At 40.2% G+C, this 27,343-nt stretch overlaps 1 protein-coding gene across 2 annotated transcripts in view; it reads left to right on the top strand.

Moving 5' to 3' along the window:
* DPP4 (dipeptidyl peptidase 4) overlaps positions 1-27,343 on the top strand; it is an 84,810-nt gene that overhangs the window by 51,943 nt on the left and 5,524 nt on the right. The window contains exons 12-24 of one of the 2 annotated variants that reach the window (XM_027559302.1): positions 338-382; positions 2,858-2,965; positions 3,239-3,306; positions 4,469-4,522; positions 4,903-5,024; positions 6,739-6,786; positions 7,027-7,125; positions 9,221-9,290; positions 12,678-12,872; positions 15,323-15,377; positions 15,994-16,093; positions 18,938-19,002; positions 21,962-22,375. In XM_027559302.1, coding sequence (XP_027415103.1) covers positions 338-382; positions 2,858-2,965; positions 3,239-3,306; positions 4,469-4,522; positions 4,903-5,024; positions 6,739-6,786; positions 7,027-7,125; positions 9,221-9,290; positions 12,678-12,872; positions 15,323-15,377; positions 15,994-16,093; positions 18,938-19,002; positions 21,962-21,976 — 1,044 coding nt within the window. In that variant the 3' untranslated portion in view covers positions 21,977-22,375. Of the gene's footprint in view, positions 1-337; positions 383-2,857; positions 2,966-3,238; positions 3,307-4,468; positions 4,523-4,902; positions 5,025-6,738; positions 6,787-7,026; positions 7,126-9,220; positions 9,291-12,677; positions 12,873-15,322; positions 15,378-15,993; positions 16,094-18,937; positions 19,003-21,961; positions 22,376-27,343 lie in introns of those variants that run through there. The other variant, XM_027559292.1, reaches the window with a different exon arrangement.

Genomic DNA, 27,343 nt, shown 5'->3' on the forward strand with positions numbered 1-27,343 from the left:
GGTTTGAATAAATGGTGCCACTAACCTGGAGAAGAATAAAGGAGTAAGAACAAGCTGGCGGGGACGGAGGAAAGATGATGTAATCTTCAGTTCTGTACTCACTGAATTGAAAATGCTAGATGAGTTTTAGGGATGGCCTACGAGTTACACTCCCAGGACAGAGCTCTAGGCAAGAGAGGTAAATGTTCTAATGTAGTTATGTAAAAGGTACTAACGTAAATATAAATATGTGAATAGAGATAGCTTTCGTTTCAGTACAATAAATCTTGCTTATATTACCACCAATTGCAGCTAAAGATAGAATTCATATCTCATTTCTCTATTTTTCCCTCCCTAGGGACGGCAGCACATTGAAATAAGTACCACTGGTTGGGTTGGAAGAGTAAGTTGTAAAAATTATGGACTTTTCTGTTCTGTGGATCAGATACTCAGAGCTATTTCATACGCAGATATAACAAACAAGGGCTCTATGTTATTTGTTATTAATAGAGATATTCGTTGACCTTTTCCTCATAATATTTAAATGCTCCCTCTAGCGAGACCTTTTTATAGAGAATATATAACATGTTCAGTTAAAAAAAGTAAAAGGACAACTGAAAATTCAAGAGAACAGCAGATGAAACAAAAGACATACTCTAGGCAAATTTCTAGCTCCTGGAAAGTTAAAAAACAACGGTTGCTGAGAGGCAGCCAAGATACCAAATGTCCTTGTTGACCTCATGTTTGAAGTTAGGTACTTGGGAGGCAGAAAACGCGGGTTTTGCCCACAGCCTGCACAAATGCAGAAGGAGACACGACTGCCTACTGCTGAATCGAGGTGGCGTACACACCACACCCACTCTGCCCCTCTCTTTGGAGGAATCATATGTGGGTTCATACTTTATTATACCCCGAGGCAGAACTTTATCCAAGAAAGCAGGTGCCCCTCAGTGACTTCTCCCGCCTCACACTACGCCTCGGTCAGGGCTCACTGGCCCACTGCTACAAGACCATGGAGTGAAGCGAGCCGATGAAGGCACTCCAGCCACGGTGGCGGTGTGAAAGGGGAAGACTGAATCACACCTAATTTTTACAACCACTTCTATTCAGCCCCTTTATGAGAGAAACAAAGTGACATTAAAAAACATAAAAATTTCTTCTCTCTCAGAGCACAGAGGTGCGGCCCCCTGGTCCAGGAACACAGCCCTTCCAGCGGGGCTTGGAGCCCCCGCCCCCGAGCATTCACACGTCCTTTTTGTTCAGGCATTGATTGGGCAGAGGGGAGAGGTTTGCCAACATGAAAAGTGGTTTCCTCCATGGCAAGAGACATGCTACACTTCCTCACGACTCTTTGAAAAAAATATGTTTTTTCCTCTCTGTATTTAACCAGACAGATGCCACTTTTCACACATTTCTACTAGGCACAACTCCATCCAGGGGAAACAGGGAAATGTATTAAAAAGATAAGGCTGTGAACACAGGTCTAGAGAGGGGAATGTGTTTCCGAGCTCTGTAATGAGAACACCAAGTGTATTGCACGCCTCGGCTTGCTCCATAAATGAATTCGCTTTGAATCACTAAATAGAAGAGAGAAGCATTTTTCTTCCTTCCCAAAATGGGAGCTGATGAGAGAGGAAACAGCGAGGGTGAAGTGAACCAACAATTTTAAAAGACCAACTTCTACCTGCTCTCAATGTAGTAAGGAAATCGAAGTCGGAAAGAGACATATTCTTATCAGGCTGGGAGAGACCCTCTTCTGCTTAAACGACATTATGTTCTGAGAACTATCTTCTATCGAACTGTAGAAAATGGAAATTTTGTTCTATATTTCCATACAACTATTTTTCTGGGTAAATTGTTGATCCTATTTAGCAAAATGAGAAGGCTTATAATAAAAATGATAACTATATGAATGTTTCCGTATGAAATATACGACAGACATTCCTTATGGTATCTAGTCCAGAAATGATTAAAGAGTTTCTAAGTCTGACTTTCAAAAAAATGATGTATAAGAAACAAGGTTGGGGGCGGGGCATCCCTCAAATTACAAACCATCCTCCAACCAGAAACAGTCAAAAATAATATTAGTCTGTTCCAAGAAAGCATGTTGTGACATGGACGAAATTTACTTAATAGAACTGAAAGACTGATGCTATTTTTTTTTTCATGCTTGTATCACAACATCATAGCCTTATTCTCCACAGATAGAAGATGCCTAAGGGTAACAATGACCACTGCTATATGCTGAATGTCATGTGTAATCCTCCCTACATTCTTTCGTTTGCATGCATGCATGTTAAGCCACTTCAGTCATGACAGACTCTGTGACCCTACGGACCATAGCCCACCAAGCTCCTCTATCCCTGGGGTTCTCCAGGCAAGAATACTGGAATGGGTTGCCATGCCTTCCTCCAGGGGATCTTCCCAACCCAGGGGTCAAACCTGCATCTCTTACATTTCCTGCATTGGCAGGCAGGTTCTTTACCAGTGGTGCCACCTGGAATGGAGAAGGAAACGGCAACCCACTCCAGTATTCTTGCCTAGAGAATCCCAGGGATGGGGGAGCCTGGTGGGCTGCCGTCTATGGGGTCGCACAGAGTCGGACACGACTGAAGCAACTTAGCAGCAGAAGCAGCAGCAGCAGCCACCTGGGAAGCCCATTCTTTCATTTGCTCCCCACCAGAAAGCCCTTAGGAGTTAAATCTTTTGTCTGTATTTTCTAGGAGAATTTTCTCTTGAGACCCTCTGATTGCATTTGGCAAGTAAATGAATCATGGGTTTTGAGCATAGGTGTTGGAAGGACTTTCTGAAACTAAAACTGGTACTGAGCTAAGACTAATGTGCTTTAACATGTTTCATGTTTTCTATTATTTTCTAGTTTAGGCCTGCAGAGCCTCATTTTACCTCTGACGGGAATAGCTTCTACAAGATCATTAGCAATGAAGAGGGTTACAAACACATTTGTCACTTCCAAACAGATAAGAGAGTGAGTATTTTTACATGATTTATTTTGGGTAGATCTCCTTTTTTGGGAAACTAATTTGAAGTGGAAATCATGTGGTAAAGTCGATCACTATGTACAAATAATTAGACTAATTCAGATACCCCGGTGGTATCTGGAGTAAGGTAGGATGGGGTAAAGAGACCCAAGAAAAAGACCTGAGATTACCTGAATTCCTGATATAAATTATTTAATCCTCCCCTTAACTTTGATCAGAGAGAGAATCTAATAAACCTATTTCTTTTTAAATCCCATCAGAATTGCACATTTATTACAAAAGGAGCCTGGGAGGTCATTGGGATAGAAGCTCTTACCAGTGATTATCTGTAAGTATTCTAATCATCAGTAGGATGTCGATGTATTTGTCAGAATCACGCCCTCCTTTGCCCAGAAATAAGGAAAAAATCTTCTACAAATAAAGAGTAGTCTATTTGGAATGTGTTCAGGACTTTTTTCTTTCTAACATACGGAAGCCTTAATGATTTTCACATATGCTCAGCAGACTTGATACCATGCCACCAAGCAGCACTACCTCTTGCTCTTACCTGCTTTACATTAGAAATGCTGCAGCCTCTTTTTCTTAAACGTTTTGGAACACTGAACTATTCTGGGGCATTTTGATAGATTTCAGCTGACGCCGTATGTTTAGAAGGCTTGGAGAGGCTACTGTACCTGTCTCAGCCTTCACCTGTGGCAAACGGAAAGCTCTGTGGAGGCTGTCGATGACCATGCACACGATGGCGGGTCAGGGAGTGTTGTTTTCCGCTAGAACCTGAGGCACTTTTATAATTTTGTATCAGTTTCACCACAGAGGAGTTTTGCCATTGCTCAAAGCAGTTTTTGAAGGTCCTGTTTAAAAGTGGCTCTGCCACTCTCAGAAGGATAGGGCACCTGCCACCGAGTGGTCTGTTATGAAACAGAGAATATGGAAAACAGTACAGATAAATGGGGGCTTCCCTGGTTGGTAAAGAATCTGCCTGCAATGCAGGAGACCTGGGTTCGATCCCTGGGTTGGGAAAATCCCCTGGAGAAAGAAAAGGCAACCTACTCCAGCATTTTTGCCTGGGAAATCCCATGGACAGAGGAGCCTGGCAGGCTACAGTCCATGGGGTTGCAAGAGTCAGACACAACTTACTGACTAACCCACCACCACCACATAGATAAATGGGGCTTCACCTTCAGGCTAGCTGTCCAGTCTTATTTTTCTGAAAGAAGACTTTTTTGAGTCTTTACTTGTCATTTTAACTAAGGGAGTAATCCTCATATTCAGATACTTCAGCCTGTTAAAAAAAAAAAAAAAGAGTCCCCTATTTAGAGATGATGCCCCTATTTCTGAGAAATAAAAGAGCAGGAAAAATGATACAAGTAGAGCAAGCACTAATACACATGCGCCTGTATGAATACTAATGCTGGTAGTTGAGTTAAAGGGAGTATACTTGACTTTTTCTGTAAAACATAATTAATACATTTCATTTGTTTTCTCCCCAGATACTACATTAGCAATGAATATAAAGGAATGCCAGGTGCAAGAAATCTTTATAAGTAAGAGTTTTATCAAATTGTTAATGAGCTTTTAGCTAATGAACATTTTCGGCTCTTATGTTTTCATTTTTTATTTTATTTTTTTGCCTAGTCCTAATATATTAAATTGGAACTACTATCGAATGCTTTTATTCCTGTATAAACCAACCCATATGTCATCAAAAGAGCATGACTTTATAGATGCTTTGTGATATTTGCAAACAATAGGAGGTTTGAGGTTATCATGGATTAATTCCTGCATTTATTGCATATTAACTCATTAAGTTTCATGAGTATTTCTTGGCATTCTGATATCTTTGAAACTAGTGCCTGGCATTATTTAATTCCTTCTTTCATTTATCCCTTTATCAAGTACTTAATCTCCACCATTGGTTTTACAGAATCCAACTTAATGACTACACAAAAGTGACGTGCCTCAGCTGTGAGCTGAATCCAGACAGGTGTCAGTATTACTCTGTATCGTTCAGTCAAGAGGCAAAGTACTATCAGCTGAGATGTTCCGGTAAGTTTGAGCAGAGGGTACCCACAAAGTCCCTCTCAAGTCACTCCCTCCATCCCCTCCCCTCTCTGGACAACCTTCTCACCACCCTCCTGGCTCAGCATCTCCATCCCTGAAACCTCCTTTTCAGTGTCCAGTTTAGGAAATATTTTTCTGCCTTGATCACTTCTCTCCTATTGAATCTGAATGCATGAAATCACATAAGTCCTTTTCCCTTTCCACTCACGGGTAAGTGGTGAGTTAGCCATCCTTCTTTCCCCTTCTAACCAAGAGGCTTGCTTTTAGGCTGAAAGCACACGTACCCAGAGCTTATGTATGGCAGAGGCACTTGCATCCTTATGTATACACCAGTGTGCATTTTTAATGCAAATTATAATTGTATGCACTTGCCCCCTTAAATGAGAAAAATGTACGTAAGGCGGGTCCTGTGACTCAGCCTGCTCACAGCTTCATCTTCTATAACTGTTGTTATTATTGTTTTCTTTATTAAAAATGAAGAAATCTGGACAAAGAGAGGTAATGTGATTTCACAGGTCATGCAGCCTTAAGAAGCACAAGAGAGTTTAGACACAGGCCTCTGCCATTAAACACTAGATTACTTCTCAAAGTGAGAGGAAGAAATTTGGATATTCTGAAAAGTTGACAAGAACTGTCCATTGCCAAAAAGAGGTCTCCTTATCTGAACCTTTCTGCCTTGGCACATTTTCTTTAATATCATATTTTTCTTCCTAGTTCTTTACTATGGCTGTTTCCAGTCACCATTTTGGGGCATGTGTTTTATGTATATTAGGCACTGTGCTCAAGTTTTGTATTCATGATCTTATTTGATCCTTAATAAAACTCTGTAATGTAGATATGATTATCCTAATTTTATACATAAAGAGACTGAAGCATAGGTATGCTGTCCTAAGTCACAAAGCAGGAAAGTCAAGGACTCAATCCCAGGTCCTTAGAATGCCTCCACTGTGGTTCTGATCAAATGTAAAAATTAATACTGTGATCCAAATGTGTCAAAATTAAATAGCTCACTAAGTAGCTTTTTCTATACATTACCTTCCACTCTGAAACCACCACAGTTGGGATAAATAGTGAAGATCTGAGCGTGTGAGAAAAACACATTCGCATGCCAGGAAGGAATCGCTTATCCAAGTCAGGCACATTGCAGATGTGCCGCCTGGCCCAGTCCTCCGTAGTGGGGACAGCAGCGGAGGGGATCTGCCCTTTGAAGGTGGGGAAGTGGAAAGTGGAGTGGCAGTGGAGTGTGGGTGGCGGGGTACCTGTCTCCTGAGCTCCACCCCTAGTGGGCAGGGCCTGCTAGAGTGTGTGGCCTCTCTGGACCTCGGAGTTAGAGCCAGGAAGGCTGGGGGCTTACTCTGGGCCTCAGAGGCTTAGTTCACAGAAAAAAAATTGGGTTCAGACATGATAATGTGCGTAAGGCACTAAGCAGGGCCAGATGTGCAATTTCTGTTTCATTCTCCAGAGCTCGGTACCTTCCCAGTAATATTAATACTTCTTAGACTCAAATTGCGCTCGTTTTAAGGAAAAAGAAAATCAGCTAACACTTATAAGCCTCTTATCCACTGTGATATTTACTCTATCAAAGCTAAGTGGTGTCAAAGTTATATCAAAGTTAAATGGTAACAAATGCTATTTTTGAAAAATATGGTATTTTTTTTAAAGCTCTGAAATATATTTTTTTCCCTGATTATTTTAACAGGTCCCGGTCTGCCCCTCTATACTCTGCATAACAGCAACAATGATAAAGGTAACATTTTCATATTTTACCCTTGGTTTGCTTTTTAGGAAAGTGTGTGTGAATAGGAGCAACATGTGCTTAGCATAATGGGATTTTCTTCAGCTTTAGAGTGTCTTGACAATGACTTGAACACAAGGCTTAAAATATGAAGTATGTATAGTCTCATCAGTGAATCACCCACTTGTTCCTTATTGCTTTGCACAATCCAAATTCTTCACGTTGTAACAAATGCTTCAAATGTTTGTTGAGAACTAAGAGTCCTGGAAAACAATTCAGATTTGGATCAAGTGCTGCAGGATGTCCAGATGCCCTCAAAGAAACTGGACTTCATTCATTTGCATGGGACAAGTAAGTGAAATTTCTCTCGGAATGTAACTTTTCATGGAAACACCAATAAAATTATAACCAAATGTAACTTGATCTGACAGTATGTATTTTATACATAAATCTATTATAATGTTACTTTTTCATAAAATGTTCTATCACAAGAATGACTAGTTTTATATTTTTTAATCTAAAAATATAATATTCTACATAAAATATATTATTTTAAATGGAAAATATTTGGATAAAATGCACTGTTGCTAGCTAGTTCAGCGTCATCCCATTAGTAATTTTATTCTACTATTAAGTATTAATTGTGTTTTTAACAAGGAAATACTAATATATTTTACCTTTAACCCAAACAGATTGAAAATGACTTGTGTAAAAAAATTTAAGTTTGGCTATAAAATGTTGAAACTTCAGTCCCAGGACAGAAATCTTGAATTTTTCCTAACTTCCTCTCCATGATAGGCCCTAGCCTAGTGGCCCGATCGTGTATTATGTTCAGGGACCACTAAGAACAAGGGGTTTCTTTGAGTAGGAAATCCTGTCATTTTTTTGTAGTTGTTTTTGTTTGTTTTTTCCATTAAGGGCTAATAATTCATAGGGAAGGGGGGGATCCATTAAGAGTGATTTATTTTAGATTATTTTTTAATAAAAGCTAATAGTAGAAGGCATTCAGCTCCTCCAGTTTTAAGTGTCAGGAAAAGCATGGAGGGTGCTTCTGAGGAAGAGCTTAGAGCAATGCTCCTGAAACTGCAGGTGCTTATGGCTCACCTGGGACCTCATTAATGTGCACATTTTGAGCCAGCCCGTGAGCGTGGGCCCAGGATTGACGCTTGTAATAAACTCCCACGTGATGCTAGTGCTGCTGGCCCTTGAATCTGGTTTGACTGGCAAGGGCTTAGGGTTTTGAAGAGCTAACTGGACTTCCTGGAACAGAAGGCATTGAATATTACAATATAACATATTAAATATTTGGATGTGACCCCCAGAGAAGAGACTGTGCATCTTAAATATAGGAAGTAAAACATTTCCAGTTAACTAGTGTTGATTCAAACAAAGGAGAGATCAAATACTGGGTTTGACATATTTTTAAAAAGCATCGTGATCGACTGATAGTTTGACATTCTACTCAAATATAAAAGAGACTAAAATTTTTGTTCTCATAAGCACATTTGATCAGAAAGCATAAAATAACCAGCAAAATACAAATTAAAGAAAAATCTACCTATATAAATATTTTACTCCAAAACTTTTCTTTTTTTCCTCAACTAAAATAATTATAACAACCAAAATACAAAAGAAAGGTGAACATAAGGAAGAAACATCTCTAGAGATAAGGATTTTTTTCCTTGTAGGTTAAATCTACTGAAGCTGGAAATAATCTTATTAAAATATGAAACAACTCTCCTCTCTCTTTCTCTCTCATTTTTAAAGATTAGTCTAACTAATCAGCCTGAATTTGGTAGCAAAGGTAACCAATTTATTGTTTAGGGACAAATTTTATTAACCTGATGTTAAATCAAACGGAGCGAATTAAACGGACCTGCACAAGATCGTGCAGAACAGTTTGCCCCACATAAACCTAGCTTCATTCTGCGAAACACAGAGCTGGGAATGGGAACTCAGCTTGCAGTCTGGGATGGCAATAAGAATTACAAAAATGTTATTAAATCAGAATTTTAAAATAGTGTTAAGGCCAACTAAAAATCCTAAACATCTTCAAAGAAATTCAAGACGAGGAAAACATTTTGGAGGAAAACTTAGAACATAAGCCATAAACAAACTAGATAAGTAGATCAGATGCCAAAGAACAGAATCATAAAAACAAAACATTAGCAATTCTAAGATGCACTTTTATTTTACAAAACACCAATGTATTTAATAGACCCATTAGAAACAAATTTGTTTTAACCTGAAACTAGTATTTTAACCTGAAAGAGAATATTTTTTATAGCTGAAAAGCATGCTAAATCAAAACAGTTCATTTTCTTTTTCTATTCTAATTTAACAAATTGCTAAACGCTACATGTTACTTGTCACTGACAGAGATAAGAAACCAAAACCACGTGCTAATGTGTTCTTAATTCATTAATTAATCTTTCTGTTTGTTTAGAATTTTGGTATCAGATGATCTTGCCTCCTCATTTTGATAAATCCAAGAAATATCCTCTGCTATTAGAAGTGTAAGTATTCAAGCTAAAGGAATAATGTAGAAGCTAACCATTGTCCATATTTACCCAGTGTAGCTCACTGAAAAATAGAGACAAATGCATCCTTTCTCTCTTCCTGAATTATTGTAGAGCAATTTTAATAATTCTTCCATTTTGCAATCAGAGATCCAAGCCTGTATTGTCTACCATCTTTCTAATAGAGAAGCTAGACACTCTTTTTCCCTCATAATGGCATATGGGTTTTGTTTTTTTTTTTTTTTCCCCCTTGAACTCCAAGAGAATTTGAAAGAGATCCTCAAGTCCCAATTTGCATCCTTACCTCTTAGATATTTTAATAAGCAATAGATGGGTATTACTAGTCTTCACAGTTTCCTTATCCCTAAATTTACCCAGATATCTCTCATTGGTGGTCTATTAATTCATTCCAGTGTCAGGTTTCTCTTTATTTAGTTCCTGAAATATCATTGCCTGGTATTTTCCATTCCCATTTTTGGTGAAGAGAAGATATGATATGAGAAAGTATTCATTATATAATTTAAACTTCTCCAAGTCCTAGACAAAATTATGAAATCACAAGTCTTTGAAGAGTAAATGTGAGCTCCCATGAGGTCTAACTATGGTATCTTTGTATTTTGGGTAATTAGTAGGAAAGCATTTTACTTCAATCTTTCCAAAATTGCCCTGACTCACATATAGGGCCACAATGCCACTCTTCCTATCCCAGCTTGCCTCATTTCCCTTATTCAAAACTAAACAAACCAGCACACGTGCTACGTGCCTGCTGCATGCCGGGTAATTTGCCTTATTCTGTCCACACTGCAAGCCTGTGTAGTCAGTTCTATCGGGTCCATTATACAGAAAAGAAAACTGAAAACTTGGGGATACTTTCCATTTGTTACTACCAAAAAAAAAGAAAAGAAGGAATATAGATACTAACATGAGACACACCCTTTATACAGCACGTTCCCCTGCATTTACAATTCCATGTAAGCCAAACATAAAAGTTCAGAAAAAGAGAAAGAGGTATTTTAAACTTTCAGATACACTGTTGGATTCTCATTACACCTAATTTAGTCAAATTTTGACTACAATAACATTCACTTGCTTGGGGCCTTAGCCCCAGTACTGAACAAGATTCTTTACAATTAAAAAAGAGTAATGTTTTGACACAAGGGTTTGTTTAAAAAGAAAAAAAGTGATATTTTTATCTTCTTGGAATCCTCAGTAAGTAATAACTAAATCTCCCTTTCATTAGGAAAGTTTTAAAAAAACATGGTAAATTCAGGCCCAGTTCTTTTCAGTGATTTTCCTCTTCATTTTCTTAGATGTCAAAATCTTTGTTTTCTATTTTTAAAAATAATGTTGCTTAATCTTCAAGTTTATTTAACCTGACACATAGTTAATACTAAGGGAACCTATTAACTCTACCAAATTTAATATCATTGAAAGGACCAGGGTATTTCACAAGTTAAAAAAAATGTTTACTTGCTTAAGAAATTCATGAATGCCTTCTTTTTCTAAAACTTAGAATGATACAATATCTAGTGTAAAATTAAAGTTGCACAATGGAAAAAACAAAAACAAAAACGTGAAAGTGTTAGTCAATCAGTTGTGTCCAGCTCTTTGCAACCCCATGAACTGTAGCCCATCAGGCTCCTCTGTCCATGGAATTCTCCAGGCAAGAATAATGGAGTGGGTAGACATTCCCTTCTCCAGGAGATCTTCCCAACCCAGGGATGGAACCCAGGTTTCCTGCATTGCAGGCACATTCTTACCTATCTGAGTCAAAATTAAAGTCATATAATATTTGGCTTAAAACTGAAGTTCTTTTGACTGCCATCCCCAAGGAAAGGGAGGAAGATGTTAACAAAGATGTCCAAGCAGGTCTTGTCCAATCCTGTTGGCAGGGAGAGTGAACAGATGAGTAGGAGAGATGGGCTGGGAAGGGAAGAGTTACCCGAGAAGTTCTGGGTCCAGGAGTCTTGTAGATCATGCAAAGAAGACCTATTTACAAGACCCGATGACCTGGAGGGAATGTCTTGATTAACAAATGGAAATGAGAGGGCTTGATGAAGACTGTATACACAGCTATGTATGGATAAGTTACAGCCTGTGAAGAATGCAGCTATGAGAGAATTAAACTTGTTAATAAGTAGAATACCAACAATAACCCATTTTCCAATAGTCTATTTCTTTCTCCTTTGAAGTTTGTTTTTTTTGTTTGTTTGTTTGTTTTGGCTGCACCATATGGCATGCAGGATCTTAGTTCTCTAACCAGGGATCGAACCCATGCCTCCTGCACTGGGAGTGCAGTCTTAACCACTGGATCGCCAGTGAAGTCCCTTCTTTGAGGTGTCTGCTCATACTTTGGCCCATTCCACAGTGCCTTGTGGAGCCTTAGTGAACAGCACTGTGCTGGCCATTGAAGCAAATGCAGTGCATATCCTACAACAGTCAAAGTCCTTAAGGAAGTAAGTGAAGTCGCTCATTCATGTCCTACTCTTTGCAACCCCATGGACTGTAGCCTACCAGGCTCCTCTGTCCATGGGATTTTCCAGGCAATAGTACTGGAGTGGATTGCTATTTCCTTCTCCAGCGGATCTTCCTGACCCAGGGATCGAACCCGGGTCTCCCCCATTGTAGACAGACGCTTTACTGTCTGAGCCACCAGGGAAGTCCTCAAGAAGTTCTAATCAAGGAAACGTGTAGTCTAAGAGTGTCTGTAAGCTCAATCAGAAAGATATATTTGAAGCTGCATTTATTGTCATCTTCATTATTTTTTCATAACACAACTCCCCTCTTCTAATTATTAGAGTATTTACTTCTTTGATTTCCAAGATATATGCAACCTAGTAAACACTGGACTCGGAGAAGGCGATGGCACCCCACTCCAGTACTCTTGCCTGGAGAATCCCATGGATGGAGGAGCCTGGTAGGCTGCAGTCCATGGGGTCGAGAAGAGTCGGACACGACTGAGCGACTTCACTTTCACTTTTCACTTTCATGCATTGGAGAAGGAAATGGCAACCCACTCTATTGTTCTTGCCTGGAGAATCCCAGGGACGGGGGCTGCTGTCTATGGGGTCGCAGAGCATCGGATATGACTGAAGCGACTTAGCAGCAGTGGCAGCAAACGTTGGCCTGTGAAGTCTGTGTTTGATAGCAATCTTCAAAGATAAAACTAATGGGCATCTTCGGAGGAAACACACAGCCATTATAGTCATGTTGTCATGACTATCAAGTTTGACAGGACCCACTGAGAACACCCTGGCGGCTGGCACGATTTCAGGCTCATGAACAGGAAAGATGTACACTTCTTGTCCACAGGGAATTAGAAATGCAAGCCCTCTTCATTTGATTCAGGAACCACAAAGGCTAACAATTTGGGATTTTTCACAGATATGCAGGCCCCTGTAGTCAAAAAGCAGATGCTATCTTCAGACTCAACTGGGCTACTTACCTTGCAAGCACAGAAAACATTATAGTAGCTAGCTTTGATGGCAGAGGAAGTGGTTACCAAGGAGATAAGATCATGCACGCAATCAACAGAAGATTGGGAACATTTGAAGTTGAAGATCAAATTGAAGCAACCAGGTGAGTGACTAGGAGGTGAATTCAGAGGCTATTTAATTCCCCGCCTCCCATTTATATTTTAAAGTTGTGAAGTATAAAGAATTTCAAGTGTCCTGGGAAGAATCATTCATCCTTGGGCTAGATTTTTAGTGAAAATATTATGTTTAGACTTAGAAAGGGAATTGATATGTGTGCTACCATCTTCTAGCAATAGGGACTCAGAATTCATCAAACACATGGACAAAACAGGGATAAATGTGCCTCTGAGTAAACATCTAACTAAATAAGCAAGCCACCCCTATAGTCAAGGATAAATAGAGGAGATTGGTGTACATTTATGTCAGAGTAGGATGACAGCCATGTAGTCTTAGGAGTGGTTCCTACATTCTGCTGAGTTGAGAGTTCCTCCCCCAGTTTGGGAAAGTTGTGGAATACGACCGTTGTCACTCAGTTATAAGGGATTCTTTAAGGATGAATCACATCAGTTGTGAGACTATAAATAGATGTGGTCTGACTTCAGAAAGATTTTACTCTTAATTGGTGGTTATCCTGGAGTGCACATGTAACATGCACTGTTTTACCTGCCTTATTCCTGAAGCTACCCAGCAACCCTCAGAGATGAGTATTCAGACCTTATACTTCAGGTAACGAAATGGAGGCTCTTAGGTTAGATAATTTGCCAAGATTGGTCAGGTCTTGAATCTGGGTTTCCCTTCAACTTACTTTCAGTTGCATTCAACCGGTAAATGGGGAACGTAGTCTTTGAGGTTCCATAACCAACTGCAGAGATGTCTGGAAAGCATAATAAATTAACGATTTTAAATAGTGTTGTGAAATTAGAAACTAGGAAATGGAAAAAAAAATTGTGAATGATTAAATGGATGGAAGAAAATGCCTTTAAAAAAAGGAACAACCAACAAGGAGAAAAGATGACAATTTATTAAGTAATCCTAAATCTGTTAAATCAAAGTTAATGATTAGCTATTTTCCTTGAAAGTAAAAAAAAAAAATAAATAAGATTTAGATATGAGCATAAGTTGTTTTCAGGAGCGAGGCTTTGATATTTTTACAAATTCATTTTTATTTATCCAGATTTGTCCTCTGTGAGAAAGGGCATGGCTTCCAGCACCTCTCAAGTCTAAAATGATAGAATTGTGTTACCCACAATATACAACTCTGTTTCAGAAGTAATGAGTAGTTGCTTTTCAGCAACTCAAAGGAACTATGTACAACAACACAGATGAATCTCACAGACTGTTGAGTGAAAGAAACCAGGAACCTATATCCTATATATCCACAATCGAATTTATATTGGTACAAAGTCAGGTGAAAGTCTTCTGGGATTCAATGAAAGAGTTTTCCACAATCGAATTTATATTGGTACAAAGTCAGGTGAAAGTCTTCTGGGATTCAATGAAAGAGTTTTTGTTTTTTTCAAAGAGAAAAATGACCCAGAGGCTTCTGGGTGATAGTATTGCCCCATTTTTTGGTTTAAGGTATGTTCACTCTGTAAAGGCTTATGAGCTTGTACACTTGTGATTTGGTACACGTTTCTGTATGTATGTGTTCTAAGTTTAAAAAGTTTACATGGAGAAGATGAGTTGAAAACTACTTACATTGAATTTTTTCTAATATTGCTTAACTCAGAGCAGTCTAAGACATATACCGTCAATTGAAAACAAAGGTTCTTAAGGTCACATATAGGTCAGTGTGAGGGTCCCCCACCTCCCTCGATACTACCAAGTTAAGAACCCCATTTGATAGATTTTTTTTAAGTAAACCAATTGCCTTTTGATGTAAGGCTAAGACTAAGAAATAGATGCAAAGAATATTTTTCTTCTTTCTTTACCTGGATTCCAACCACACAATTTAGTGACAGAAAGACATCTTAGTCCTTCAAGGAAGAACTGCCTCATATTTCACAGTGTTGAGATAACTAATCAACACCCATCATAAGAAGGGATGTATTTAGAGAATGGTGTTTAAGTCCTCAGGTAGGGGGCCCAGAGATATTTCTCAGCCCTACACAGATGTTCTCCATGCTCCCATGTTTCTCTATTGCAGGGGCAGCCTCTCTAAACTGAAAAACATCTGGAGAGGTTTAAATTCAATTATGTTAAAAAAAAGTGCATCTGGGCTGCAAATTTTTATATACAGCTGTGAAAAAAACAGCCAGGATTTGTTTTCTGTGAATCATACAGACACACACACACACACACACACACACATACACACACACACAGACATAATTTTTATGGACTCCAAAACAAGTAAACCTTGTTCATCTGGCTCTTAAATTTAAAACGATAGATATTGATCTCAGGTGTTTATTTGATTGCTGGCAGCAATTAATCTTAATTTCTAAGAGAATGAAATAGAGAACAAATGGCAGGGTTTCACATTTGTGCGGTTACCTTCGTTTTCTATACACAGTGTGATACTAATTCGTGGACTTCCTCCATGCATTTTAGACAGTTTTCAAAAATGGGATTTGTGGACGACAAACGGATTGCAATTTGGGGCTGGGTGAGTACTTTGGCTGATGTGTTCCTTAGTGAATATAATCCAAAACAGGATAATTTACTTTTGTTTGTACATATTTGGAGGTGTAAATCACAACCATCATGTCCATCTAAGAAGGTCCAAATGTCTTAGATTTCTGGGCAATGAGTCCTTCCCAGGCTTACACTTTTGTTTATTACAATAGGGAAAGGAGGTGAGCAAGTAAGAAGAGGCAAGAAAGAGGGATAAAGAGAAGGAAAGATAGAGGGGGAGAGGGAAGGAGAGACACTTTTTCTCAGGAGTCCAAAAAAGTAAAAACTTAGAGTTTATTGCCTTTTTGTTTTGTTTTTTTTTCTTTAACTTTTTTTTGTTTTTGTTGTTTTGTTGTTAATTAGTACTACTCAGCAGAATGTCAATACTTTCCCTCTTACACCTACCAAGAAAAGGGACCTTGCAAGGCTCAGAACGGGTAGTCTTTAGATACTGCCCAATTAAGGCCAATTTAAACCTCCTCTATCCTGCTTTCTATCTCGAAAGAGGCACAGTATATAAAGATGTGAGAAATGTGGAAACTGCGACTTGCTTACCATATGTCCTTAATTCCTTTACCTCCATAAAAATAACTGTTTCCATTTCTTAGTCATACGGAGGGTACGTAACCTCAATGGTGCTGGGAGCAGGAAGTGGTGTGTTCAAGTGTGGAATAGCCGTGGCGCCTGTATCCAAATGGGAGTACTATGGTAGGTGATGGCCCTCAGGTACAGAGATGCTAAGTGCGAACCTTCACATCTCAATGCCATAATCATTCTTTTTTAGTTCCCTGTTTCTACAGTGAAGAAGCTGATTCATCTTAGATGTACTTTATGGATACCTGTAATAAAACAGTCTCACTTCTTCTGCTGTTAGGAAAGGCTGGGTGGTATTAAATGCTGCTGCTGCTGCTAAGTCGCTTCAGTAGCGTCTGACTCTGTGCGACCCAATAGACGGCAGCCCACCAGGCTCCCCGTCCCTGGGATTCTCCAGGCAAGAACACTGGAGTGGGTTGCCATTTCCTTCTCCAGTGCGTGAAAGTGAAAAGTGAAAGTAAATGCTACCTACATGTTTACTTAGCAACCAATTCTGTTTCCTAAATGTCTTATCAAGAAATTATGTTTTCCACATTTTAAAACATTCCCAATGCTACGGTTCTTCAGATACCCTTCCTTACCTTTATTCTACTTTGACTTTGGGGCTTCACATATTACAAGAATAAGAAAAGTATTTCTTTCCCTTCAGGTTAAGGTTGAATATAAAGTAGGATTTTGGGTGGAAAGAAGAGACTTTGGCAGGAGAACTCCTGGGGGCTTTGTTTCCACTAAGTAGGTGAAAGCCACTCTAGAATATTCTTTTCACCACTGAGAAAGTATTGTTCTCTCATACACATGTAAGGCTATGATTCCCAAGGGGAAGGGGGAAGCAGTGGAACTCTAGGTAGTGGGGAAGAGCCAGAGGTGGTGAAAAGATGAATTATTTTCCTGTATCTCTTCTGACCCCATCTCAAGTCGTCTATGCAGTATAATGATAGAATCATTGATAATGAGTATGCTTATTAAATATTTTATGCCTTAATGTATGGTAGTATATGGTAATACCAAAGCTGTGGAAAACTCCAAAGTCAAGAGAAGCCAATGTGTAAAAGATACATCATTGTCTTTCTATTGAAAAATATTGGAGAACATGGTTAGGATTGACCCTCACACAATACATTTGTTTTCATATAATACTTTCCTGCTTGATACTAATTGTTCTGTATGATGGCTTATTTCTGGAGACCTCTGGTGGTCAGTAAGATAATAGAAACAATCTTCATGAATTTGGAAATATATAATGGTAAGAAGAGTTCATTAAATGTATATGGACCAATCTAACAAGAACTTTCTAGAATTCCTACATATGTGAAAATTTGGACAATATTACTCAAAAATCAAATGGAAGGCGTGCATAAATGGTATTGCAAGACATACTTCTAAAAGTTTACACCGACATTAGTGAAAGTGAAAGATGCCTAGTCATGTCTGACTCTTTGCAACCCCATGGACTATACAGTCCATGGAATTCTCCAGGACAGAATACTGGAGTGGGCAGCCTTTTCCTTCTCCAGGGGATCTTCCCAATACAGGGATCGAACCCAGGTCTCCTGCATTGCAGGCAGATGCTTTACCAACTGAGCTATCAGGGAAGGCCCACATTAACCCCCGACATTAAGCATTTTTTAAATTGTATTTTAAAAAATTTAGATCTTCTTACACAAGAAAACCTGGTTAGCATAATAGGAAAGGGCTATTATGTTCTAGGACAAGAAGAATTGTGCCTGTTTGGGGGAAAAATTACTTTGCCCTTAAAAGCTATTCCTACTCCCCCACCCCATTAAACGTACATCACGTTATTTATATTTAACAAAAAATTAGGGTTAGGGTTAGGGTTAAAAGATGAACATTTTGGGAAAGTCTTATATTTTAAAGTGTGCTTTAAAATATTATATTTCCTACATTAGTGTCCTCTAGATATGTACAATTGCATATAGTCTATATTCACTTTAATCAAAATGATAAAATAATAAAAACTCATTTTGGAGGAAAATATTTTGATTTCCATAGAAAGGGCCTGAGCAATATATATGGAACAGCTAATACTAGTTATCAATGCCAGTCATTCAAAAGGGTTAGAATGTTGCTTAATCTTATTGTTTTGATGATCTATTCTTCTAAATAATTAATTAAATTGGTATGGAAATACTGGTACAATTACAGTGACATCCATTAATTTATATAGCACAATGGAAACGTATTATACTTATTTACTTACTGTAACCTGGCCATTTTTCAAAAAGTTATTTCACATTTTTAAAGTTATATTGGAATTCAGCAACAATACATTTTCTCACTGATATTTTAAGAAATATATATGTGTGTACATATAGCTATATGTATATATATATCTCTCTGCACAAAATGAGAGAAAACAGATGTTTAACTTGCTTTATGATGGAGTAGCTGAGCCAGTGTGGTGTTGTACTTCAAATAATGATAACTGAATTTTTTCCTTTCAGTCTGTCCCTCCCCCACCTAAAAGAATATGTTTTAAATGAGCAACTAGTAATTGAAAATTATGAGGTGTTTCCAGTAGGAGAGAGAATATCCTAAAGTAGGGTATATACATATGTCAGGACCAAGAAATTCAAGACAATTTAGACATTAAATGACTTGCTAATCAAGATCTTTAAGGCAGTCAGATGTTTAATGTAGTGTCCTTGTCACTGAGCACTTCACATTTGACTTTTCTGCAGGTGGGTTATTGATTGGGTTTTAGGTCACCCTGTTTTGATCTCCCTCTGCCCTCCAGGGGAGGGCTAATGGGAACTGGTTACAGGGCTGAGTGTGGAAAGACAGGAGTCTGGATGCATCAACAAGCCAAGCAGAAACGATCTGAAGAAGATACTTCTGATGGTATAACACTGCGCAAATTAAGACATAAAGTAACCCAGTAAAAGGGGGTAAAGCTTTTATTGTATGAATTAAGTTTTTTTTTTCTTTTCTCCATCACAGACTCCGTGTACACAGAACGTTACATGGGCCTTCCAACTCCAGAAGACAACCTTGACTCTTACAGGGTAAGCGATGGTGAACTAGATCCATTTTATAACCTATTTATAAGTGGTATAAGAACATTTTTAAGTGAATCTATTCTAGAAAATATATATTTTTTTATTTCCAACAAAATTCTTGTTACAAAAATAACACAGGTGGTTTAGAGTTACTCCAGTAGCTTCCCCTACTATATTCTGCATAATTACAGCCTTTATCGTATGCTATATAGGTCACAATATGCATTCATTTGGAAATACAAAGCAACACCAGATAATTACTTTAATTATAAAAAAATTTCCGTTTAGAAAACATGTCAAATTCAACATATTCCTTTAGAGCCCAGAAGACACTCTAAGTCTTTAACCACATATTAAAATTTCTTATGGTATTATCATAATTAAGATGTATGTACAAGCCTATAATTTTCTTATTCTTAGCCAAATGTGTACATTTTTTTTTCACACAAGACTTGAGTAAAGCAGGTGTCCTATAGGTGCAGGAGGGTAATACTCTGAAAAGCTCTTGAACCCAAATTACTGAATAGCATCCACCAGGCTGGTTGCTTGCTTGGAAGAGCCAGCGGGCAGGTTACTGCGCAGATGGGCTATAGCATCTGAAGTGGGGCCTGGGTGCAGCCATCATTGGCAGCCTGCATGCTAGTGTGGGTGCCACTGCAGGGCCAGGGCATCTCTTTGGTAGCACATTTGCTTCAGCTGGAATATCAGCCTAAGTACTAGGGACCCTTCAGGGCATTGCATCATTCCCCAAAACTTCCAGATTTTGTCATGTAAGTTGGAAACCCATAAATGTACAGATGGCTGGGTCAGTCATCCGATGTTTACATTCTTCAGAGGATATTCAAAACTCTTCCCAGGACAGTGAATTAAAAAGAAAGAAAAACAATAACCCGTATAATTTAAGAGCACGACTTCTTCTCATCTGTGCCACAGCTCTCAGACGCTTGGGCTTTGTATTCATACATTGTATTCATACATTGGTCTAAGCCATAGTTGTACATTTTTGTAAGATGTCATCATCGTTAGGGGTTCTGAAGCCATTTGATCAAAGCACAATAAAATGCAAATACAATTTCCAGTTTTGCTAGACATGTACAGTTTAGTTTTACATCTTCCTTTCAGCTTTATTTAGCAAGCCTTGTGTGGGGTGTAGCGGAGAGGGGTATGAGTACATTTGTGTCTGAGTGTGTGTTTTCATCTCTGTTTACCAGTCAAAATACAAAAGTAACAACTGTATAAAATAGATTGCTGATGAGAACCTACTATGTAGCGCAGGGAACTCTACTTAATGCTCTGTTGTGACCTAAATGGGAAGGAAATCCAGAAAAAGAGGAGAAATGTAAACGCATAGCTATTCACTTTGCTATACAGCAGAAAATAACACAACATGATAAAGTAACTATACTGCAGTACTTTAAAAAGAAAAAAGAGAGAGAAAAGTAACAGCTTATGAAATGGGATGTATGAATCACCTTCTACTACAAAGCAGTCCCATAATCAGGTTGCCCTTATGTCTTCTGATTGTCCCACGTGATACTTTGGACTCAGTGTTTCCCATTCTTTCTCCTCCACATCCAATCAGCTGCTTTAGACATCCTTTCCCTGCTTCATGATCACATTGCTGATGCCGCGTGACCACCACCTTTCATAGTCATAACCCCGCTGTTCATTCCTTAGCTGGTGTCCCTACACTCCAGGCTGCATCGCACACAGAGGTAGGAGCTTAACCTATACTCACAGCACTTTCATGGACTTTTCCCATGGACTCAACTAAGTCCAGCTCTTATTCTTTAACCAAGTGTATAATACCTTTCTTACAGCAGCCCTGGAATGTCATTTTCCCCCTTCCACCTCCATCTATTAGGTGGAGAAGGAAATGGCAACCCAGTCCAGTATTCTTGCCTGAAGAATTTCACAGACAGAGGAGCCTGGCCAGCTATAGTCCATGGGATCACAGGGAGTTGGACTCGACTGCAGGACTGTCACTCACTCCATCTATTAGGACACTTGTACTGCTCTCCTGGTGGACTAGCATCCTCTCTTTTGACTCACATGACGTTTTCCTTGTATATCTCTCAATCCTCAATTTATTGTTCTTGGATTCATAGTTATTTTGTACTCCTTTCTCCCCTCTCTGTTTTTTTTAATATAAATTTATTTATTTTAATTGGAGGTTAATTACTTTACAATATTGTATTGGTTTTGCCATACATCAACATGGATCTGCCACGGGTATACACGTGTTCCCCATCCTGAACCCCCCTCCCTCCCTTCCTCCCTCCCTGTACCATCCCTCTGGACATCCTCTGTTTTATTATTAGTCATTCATAGCTGTCCTCAATATTGTATTCTTTGGATCACCCAGTATAAAATAGAAACCTTAAAATCTTTTTTGATTTAATTTTAAAACTTCTTGAGTGGAAACATTGTTATAAAAACTATATATCTCCATCATCTCTCTCATTTTACAGCTCTAATTTTCTTGTCAGTGACCTAATCAGGATGCTTACACTTGAAAGCATCCCTCCTGTGGTGCACCATATTTGGGCCATGGCTAAAAGTCTTTCTCAAATAATCCCAAAGTACTAAAAAAAAAATCCCCAAACATCAGAGGTATACTGCCCAGGACCCTCATCCTGACTCTAGATCCTGGTGGATGATAAGTCAAAGTTAATTTTAAAAATCCCATCTTGAAAATCTTTGAACCTCGAAGGACAGGGTGAAGTCCAAACCTTGATATCCAAGGAAGTCCATGGCACCTACCCTACTGCACTCCAAAGACATCAGCCAACAGGGTGTTTCCTCTTCAGTCAGTCCTCGCCCTAGAGGATAAATAGTTTTAATCCGCCATGTCAGCCTCTATCTTTTTCCAGATTTTCCTAGAGGCTCCTGATTCCCATCCCCAACCCCCTCTTCTCCAACTCTGCCCCCCCACTGAGGTGGCCATTTTCCTCTCTCCCCTTAGGTGTTCTCCGCGTGAGGTAGTCATGTAAATAGAAGTCACTTCCTACTGCCGATGGCAACACACGCGCGCTGGGAGCACAGAGTCACTGTCTCACTTTGCTGCACAGATGGCTCCCGAGGACTGTTTAATCCTTCCACGCCAGGAGTCGGGTTTTCTTGGCACAAAATTCTCTGCTGGCAATGGACACATTAAAACTGCCAGTACCAGGGCGCTAAAGGTTCCCAATGTGTTGCTCAGAGGAATTATTTGGGTGGGCGATAGTTAAGGTGGGCAGGAGAAAGTGAGGTAAATGTATTCTCTGTACTGTTTCTGCCCTGTAAGTTGCCTCCTCAGAAAGTGGAGAACTGAATCTGAGTACCTATATTTGGTGCACAGCAGGCTTTAGAATAAAGCTGCCCTCCTTTGTTTTTTAAATGAGTCTGTGCTTTTGTCTCTGGCAGGAATACATTCAAAGATTCTATTTTCCTCTAAGGCCCCAGCTGCCCCTCTGGACCCCCATCTTCTTTTACTTTTCTTTCCCAGGTTGTTTTTATTTCCCCCCATTCTCTCTCCTCCTCTCCTTCCCTCCTCCTACCCTCTTGGAAAAAACAAAGGAGACAATTCCTTACAGCCTTTCCCTGTTCTCTGTCTTCCTGTGGGTCAGGAGAAACATTTTGAAAGAGCCCTGTATAGGATAGCCTGTTGACTTTCTTCAGTACATCCAGGATAGGAATGACTGAAGTGTGTAACAAGCAAGGTCTTGATCTTTGTACACTTTTTCAACTATAGAATCATTTATCTGTAACCAAAATTATAGCCTTTGGAAGAGAATATAATTTTTGATGAAACTCAGATGAGGAGAGGATTCATTATTAGGTCATTAATGACTAAGACTTGGAAGAATGTAGAGAAACACACCAAGAGAAGGACATTTTGTGAAATAAAGGTCATACTTACTATTTAGGAAAGGAACTTGAAGGAACCATTTGTATATGTAAATGGAACAAGTGGGGATGTCATGTATAGCTGTGCAGCTTGTGCACTGCTAGAGGCCAGTCAGCTCCATTCACTAAGGCATGCGCCTCTGGGGCTGCATCCAACCAGAAGGCGTGCCTTTGTTTATTCTTACAAAGCCACCATATAGACTATGGGACCCTGGGACTAAGGCTTGGACCCAATGCCGTGACATAAGCAGTGATCCATAAGACCCTTTTTGTAGATAATCACCCACCTACTGCCAAGTGGCAAGATAGAAGCACTTTTAAAGAATACTGGGCACTTAAAGAGGAAGAAGACATTCATGGCCCTTAAACTCCAAGGAGCTGGTCCCAGAAGCTCTAAGCAGGCAGGCAAAGTAGAGGGATGACAGTGAAGCTAATAGGGCAGTGAAACTCTGTGGAAGCATTTTTCTTTCTGCTGAAAGTCTCAGTCAGAGTCTCAGTCCATAGCCAATAGAAATTGCAACAGATTTGAGCAAAAGAATCAGATAGACAATAAGATAACGCTCACCCCCAGTGTGTGCTCGACTCTGCAACCCATGGACTATAACCCACCAGGCTCCTCTGTCCATGGGATTTCCCAGGCAAGAATACTGGAGTGGATTGCCATTTCATACTCCAGGGGATCTTCTCAACCCAGGGATAGAACCCTCGTCTCTTGTGTATCCTACACTGGGGGGTGGATTCTTTACCACTTCACTGCCTGGGAAGCCGTCACCCCCAATAGCAATAAGCAAATAGCAACCATGGCCCCACCCTGAGGAGTGGGTTCCTAACAGTGATGAATAGTTTCTACATGGCCAGTCACAATTTCTACAAGGCCAAGCAAATCTGTGAAAAATCATTAACAGGGTAGACTTTCATTCACCTATTTGAGGTCCCTGGTGTTTTAGTTGTTCAAAAGTTGGTGACCTTGTTGGTGGGACAAAGTATAGGGTCAAAATTTTTGAAGAGAAATGAAAGTAGTAATAAAGCATGAACTCGAGCATGACAGAGTGCCCAATATATATGGAAAAGGTTAGTGATTTCCAGATTGTGACTGTGGAGCCCCAGCATGCTTCCGAGCAGGTAGTGGGGAAGGGAAGTGGCTGAGAAGCTGGGATTTCACCTTCCCCCCTACTCCTCTCAACCAAGGGGGACTCAGTTTCATTTATTTCATTCATTTTTTTATTCACTCATTAAGTGCTTCTATGACCAGATGGGCTTCCCTGGTGGTTCAAGTGGTAAAGAATCTGCAGGAGGCCCAGGTTCAATCCCTGAGTCTGGAAGATTCCATATAGAAGGGAATGGCTACCAACTCCAGTTTTCTTTCCTGGCAAATTCCATGGCGGGAGCCTGGTGGGCTATAGCCCGTGGGGTTGCAGAGTCAGACACAACTGAGTCACTAGCACTTCACTGTTCTAAGCTCTTTACATGGATTATTAGGTCCAGTTCTCCCTCAAATTCTCTGAGATAAGTGCTTTATCTCCATTTTATTGACCCAGAAACTGAGGTGCAGTGATGTTATATAAGATGTAGCTACTGAGGGGTAGGAAAGGGAGAGGGCACTTATCTGGAGCCAGTCAAGGAAGACTGTGGGAGATACAGAGGAAGAGCATAGGTGCTTTCCATAGGCTGCCCGAGGGGTGAGGCAGAGGAGCACAGAAGAGGAGGGGTGGGCAGAGCTGTTTTCCGGGGATTTGTGAAGCAGATCGGATGAACCGAGGGATAACACAGAGCAGGGCTGTGGGAAGAGCAGGCCAAATGGTGGCTAGTAAGGCAGGATGGGAGGCTGGGGAGGGAACGGATTCACAGAGAGCAGCATCAGATCAAGGGCAAGAGAAATGAGGCCCGAGTCCTGAGCCTTGTTGCCAGGAGAAGAGGGCAGCCTGGAACACACAGAAGGGACTGATTTAACTTGTAGAGGAGATTTATTTTGCATTTTGCTCAGAATTTGATAGGCTTTTGGCAAGTGTACGAAACAGTCATAGATTTGGCAGTCTTCTGCTAGCAGATTTGAAATGTTCAATCCTTAAGAACTGCTGCATCGTTAGGTTATGCAAAACAGGGTGCAATTTTGTAAATATGCCATCTTGTACTGATTTGACATTTGTTCTATTATCCCAGAATATGCCAAAGGGAGAGAGACCTTCAGATTTAAGCCAAACCTTAACTTGTTTGTTGAGTGCTGATAAAATGTTGACTGCTGTGTGATCTTTAAAGAAGCCAGTGTTGCTGGGTGAGGCCTGAGGTAGGGCCCCCTGTCGGCGGATAGGGACTGTCTCCTTGGTACAGCTGTTTGAGTGATGTCAACTAATAAAACACCTGATGTGCGGGGTTGAATTAATTTTTTCTTAAAAATTTTTGTGGCCTTTGTCATGGCATGAATGGTGCTTCCTTAAATAGCTTCACTTAATATTACTTATGAGGCTTTGACGGCAAGTGGGAGTCTGCGCAGGGCAAGTCAGCATACTGAGGGTGCTCTCTCATTGAAGTAATGGGGTGTCCATTAGACCAGTGGCTGCTCTTTCTACCAGATAACGATGAGTTATTTGGCTGTGAAGTAAAGGGACATTAGAATATGATGTTAAGAGGTGAGGACTTTTGAGTTTGACCTGTGCTCAAATTCTGTTTCCACCATCTATTTGCTTGAAGAGGTTACTAAATCCCTGTGAACTGCTGTCTCCTCATCTGGATGATAGGGATAATCAGACCTGTCTCATGAGGTTATTGAAAGGATTAAAGGAGACACCTGAGCCTGCCATGAAGTAAGCTTTCAAAAACATGGCAGCTGCCACCATTATCCTTGGGAAGCAAACTGTCCTTCTGGTTCCTGGATGGCACAAGGGGTGGCTTAAAAATTGTTAGACCTTCTGTTTCTCACAGTACTTCCCCACTCTTATCAGCTCTCTCTTTTATTTCAAAAATACAAAGATTTATTTGTTGGAAGGTAACTGAAGAACCAGCATGATCCAACGAGCAGCTACAGATGGTTCTTCTTGGGGCTTGAAGGAAAAGCTCCTCGCAGAGATGCTGAGGATCGGCGCTGCCACTGGTCCAGTCCTTCCCACTTCGCTTTGCCAGGCTGTTGCTGGCAGCGGGGCTCTCCGGAAGTTTCTAGCCTCGGGAGAGTGCCAACTGCACCACCATTGCATCCCTGCCCATTTATCACTCTAAGCTTCCTTTTTAGGAGCTGGTGACAGACTATTCGGCTTCTAACTTAGTCATCCATTTCCTTTTTTATTTCTGTTTCCATCGATAGGCAAGTGGGGATTATCCTATTTTGGTAGGTTGAATTAGCACAATTAAATTATTTCTGGTCATTAATCCTCCCTTAAATTAGTGCCTGCATTTCTTTCACTGGCTTTGGCTGCTGCCCTTCACTGGTTAAAGTGTGCCATACAGCGGGCTGCCAGGAGTCTTTCTCTTCGGAGAAGCCAGAGTGCTCAGTCTGGTAGGGAAGGATCAGTGTTCTGGAGGCAGGGGGACACAGCTGCATCTTTCCCAGGGGGGCGGGGAAATGTTCTCAGCAGCCTGAGAGCCTTGAAATGGGTGTGTGCCTGAGGCTGCCTGGCTCCCACGCACGGAGAGGTCCCAATGATGCATCCCCAGCGAGCAGGGGGACGTGCACATTGGAAATGACACTCTTATCTTGTGGTTGCAGGGGAAGCCTTTGTTTTATTTTTCGCTTGCTGCATTAAAGTATTTGTCTTTCTTTCTTTGTAGTGTAATATTGTTAATGTAAAACAATTTGCATCATGACACTTTTATCACAGTTTTCGTCTTTTTCTCAGTATGTTGCATTTCTCACCATGTCTAGTTCATCACAGCTACAGTGTGTACATCACAACATTTATCTTAGGCTCAGGGTTTTACTTGTTTATAAAAATTGTCTTCTTTCAGCCTGTATTCACTCCATTTAAGAAAAAAAAAAGGCAGCCAGAAACTGTTTTGGTCCAAACTCCAGTAGTTATCACATTCCTTGCTAACTGTCCTGCGTATTTATATGTCTCCTAACTATTACTCTATGTTTCAATGACATTTCTCAGTTTTATGGCTCAGGGAGGTTGTGAAGTAGCTTTTGCTCTGCACTCTGCCAAGCAAGGAAGCCCTGGGAGGCTTTCAGAGGTGGGGGGCGGGGGGAGGTGACACAGCTGTATATTCGGGTCAGGTCTACATGTTAAAGTTGACTGTCTTTGGCAAGTGAAGAACTTGCTTCTCCGGAGAAACAAGGTGAAGGAAACAACTGCGCAGGCGCAGGACGGACTCGGGCGCCAGGGCCTGGGGCTCCCTCGACTGTCAGCGTTCACTGTCCGTGTGTCAGCCCCAGCCTCTGCCGGCGCCAGGTTTGAATCCTACACTGGCCTTTTTGGTAGATTGATTTTGACCCTTTCCTCTCTCCGGGGCAGAACATCGCTCGGGATTC

This window comes from Bos indicus x Bos taurus, chromosome 2, assembly GCF_003369695.1.
Source record: "Bos indicus x Bos taurus breed Angus x Brahman F1 hybrid chromosome 2, Bos_hybrid_MaternalHap_v2.0, whole genome shotgun sequence".
Lineage (NCBI taxonomy): Eukaryota > Metazoa > Chordata > Mammalia > Artiodactyla > Bovidae > Bos > Bos indicus x Bos taurus.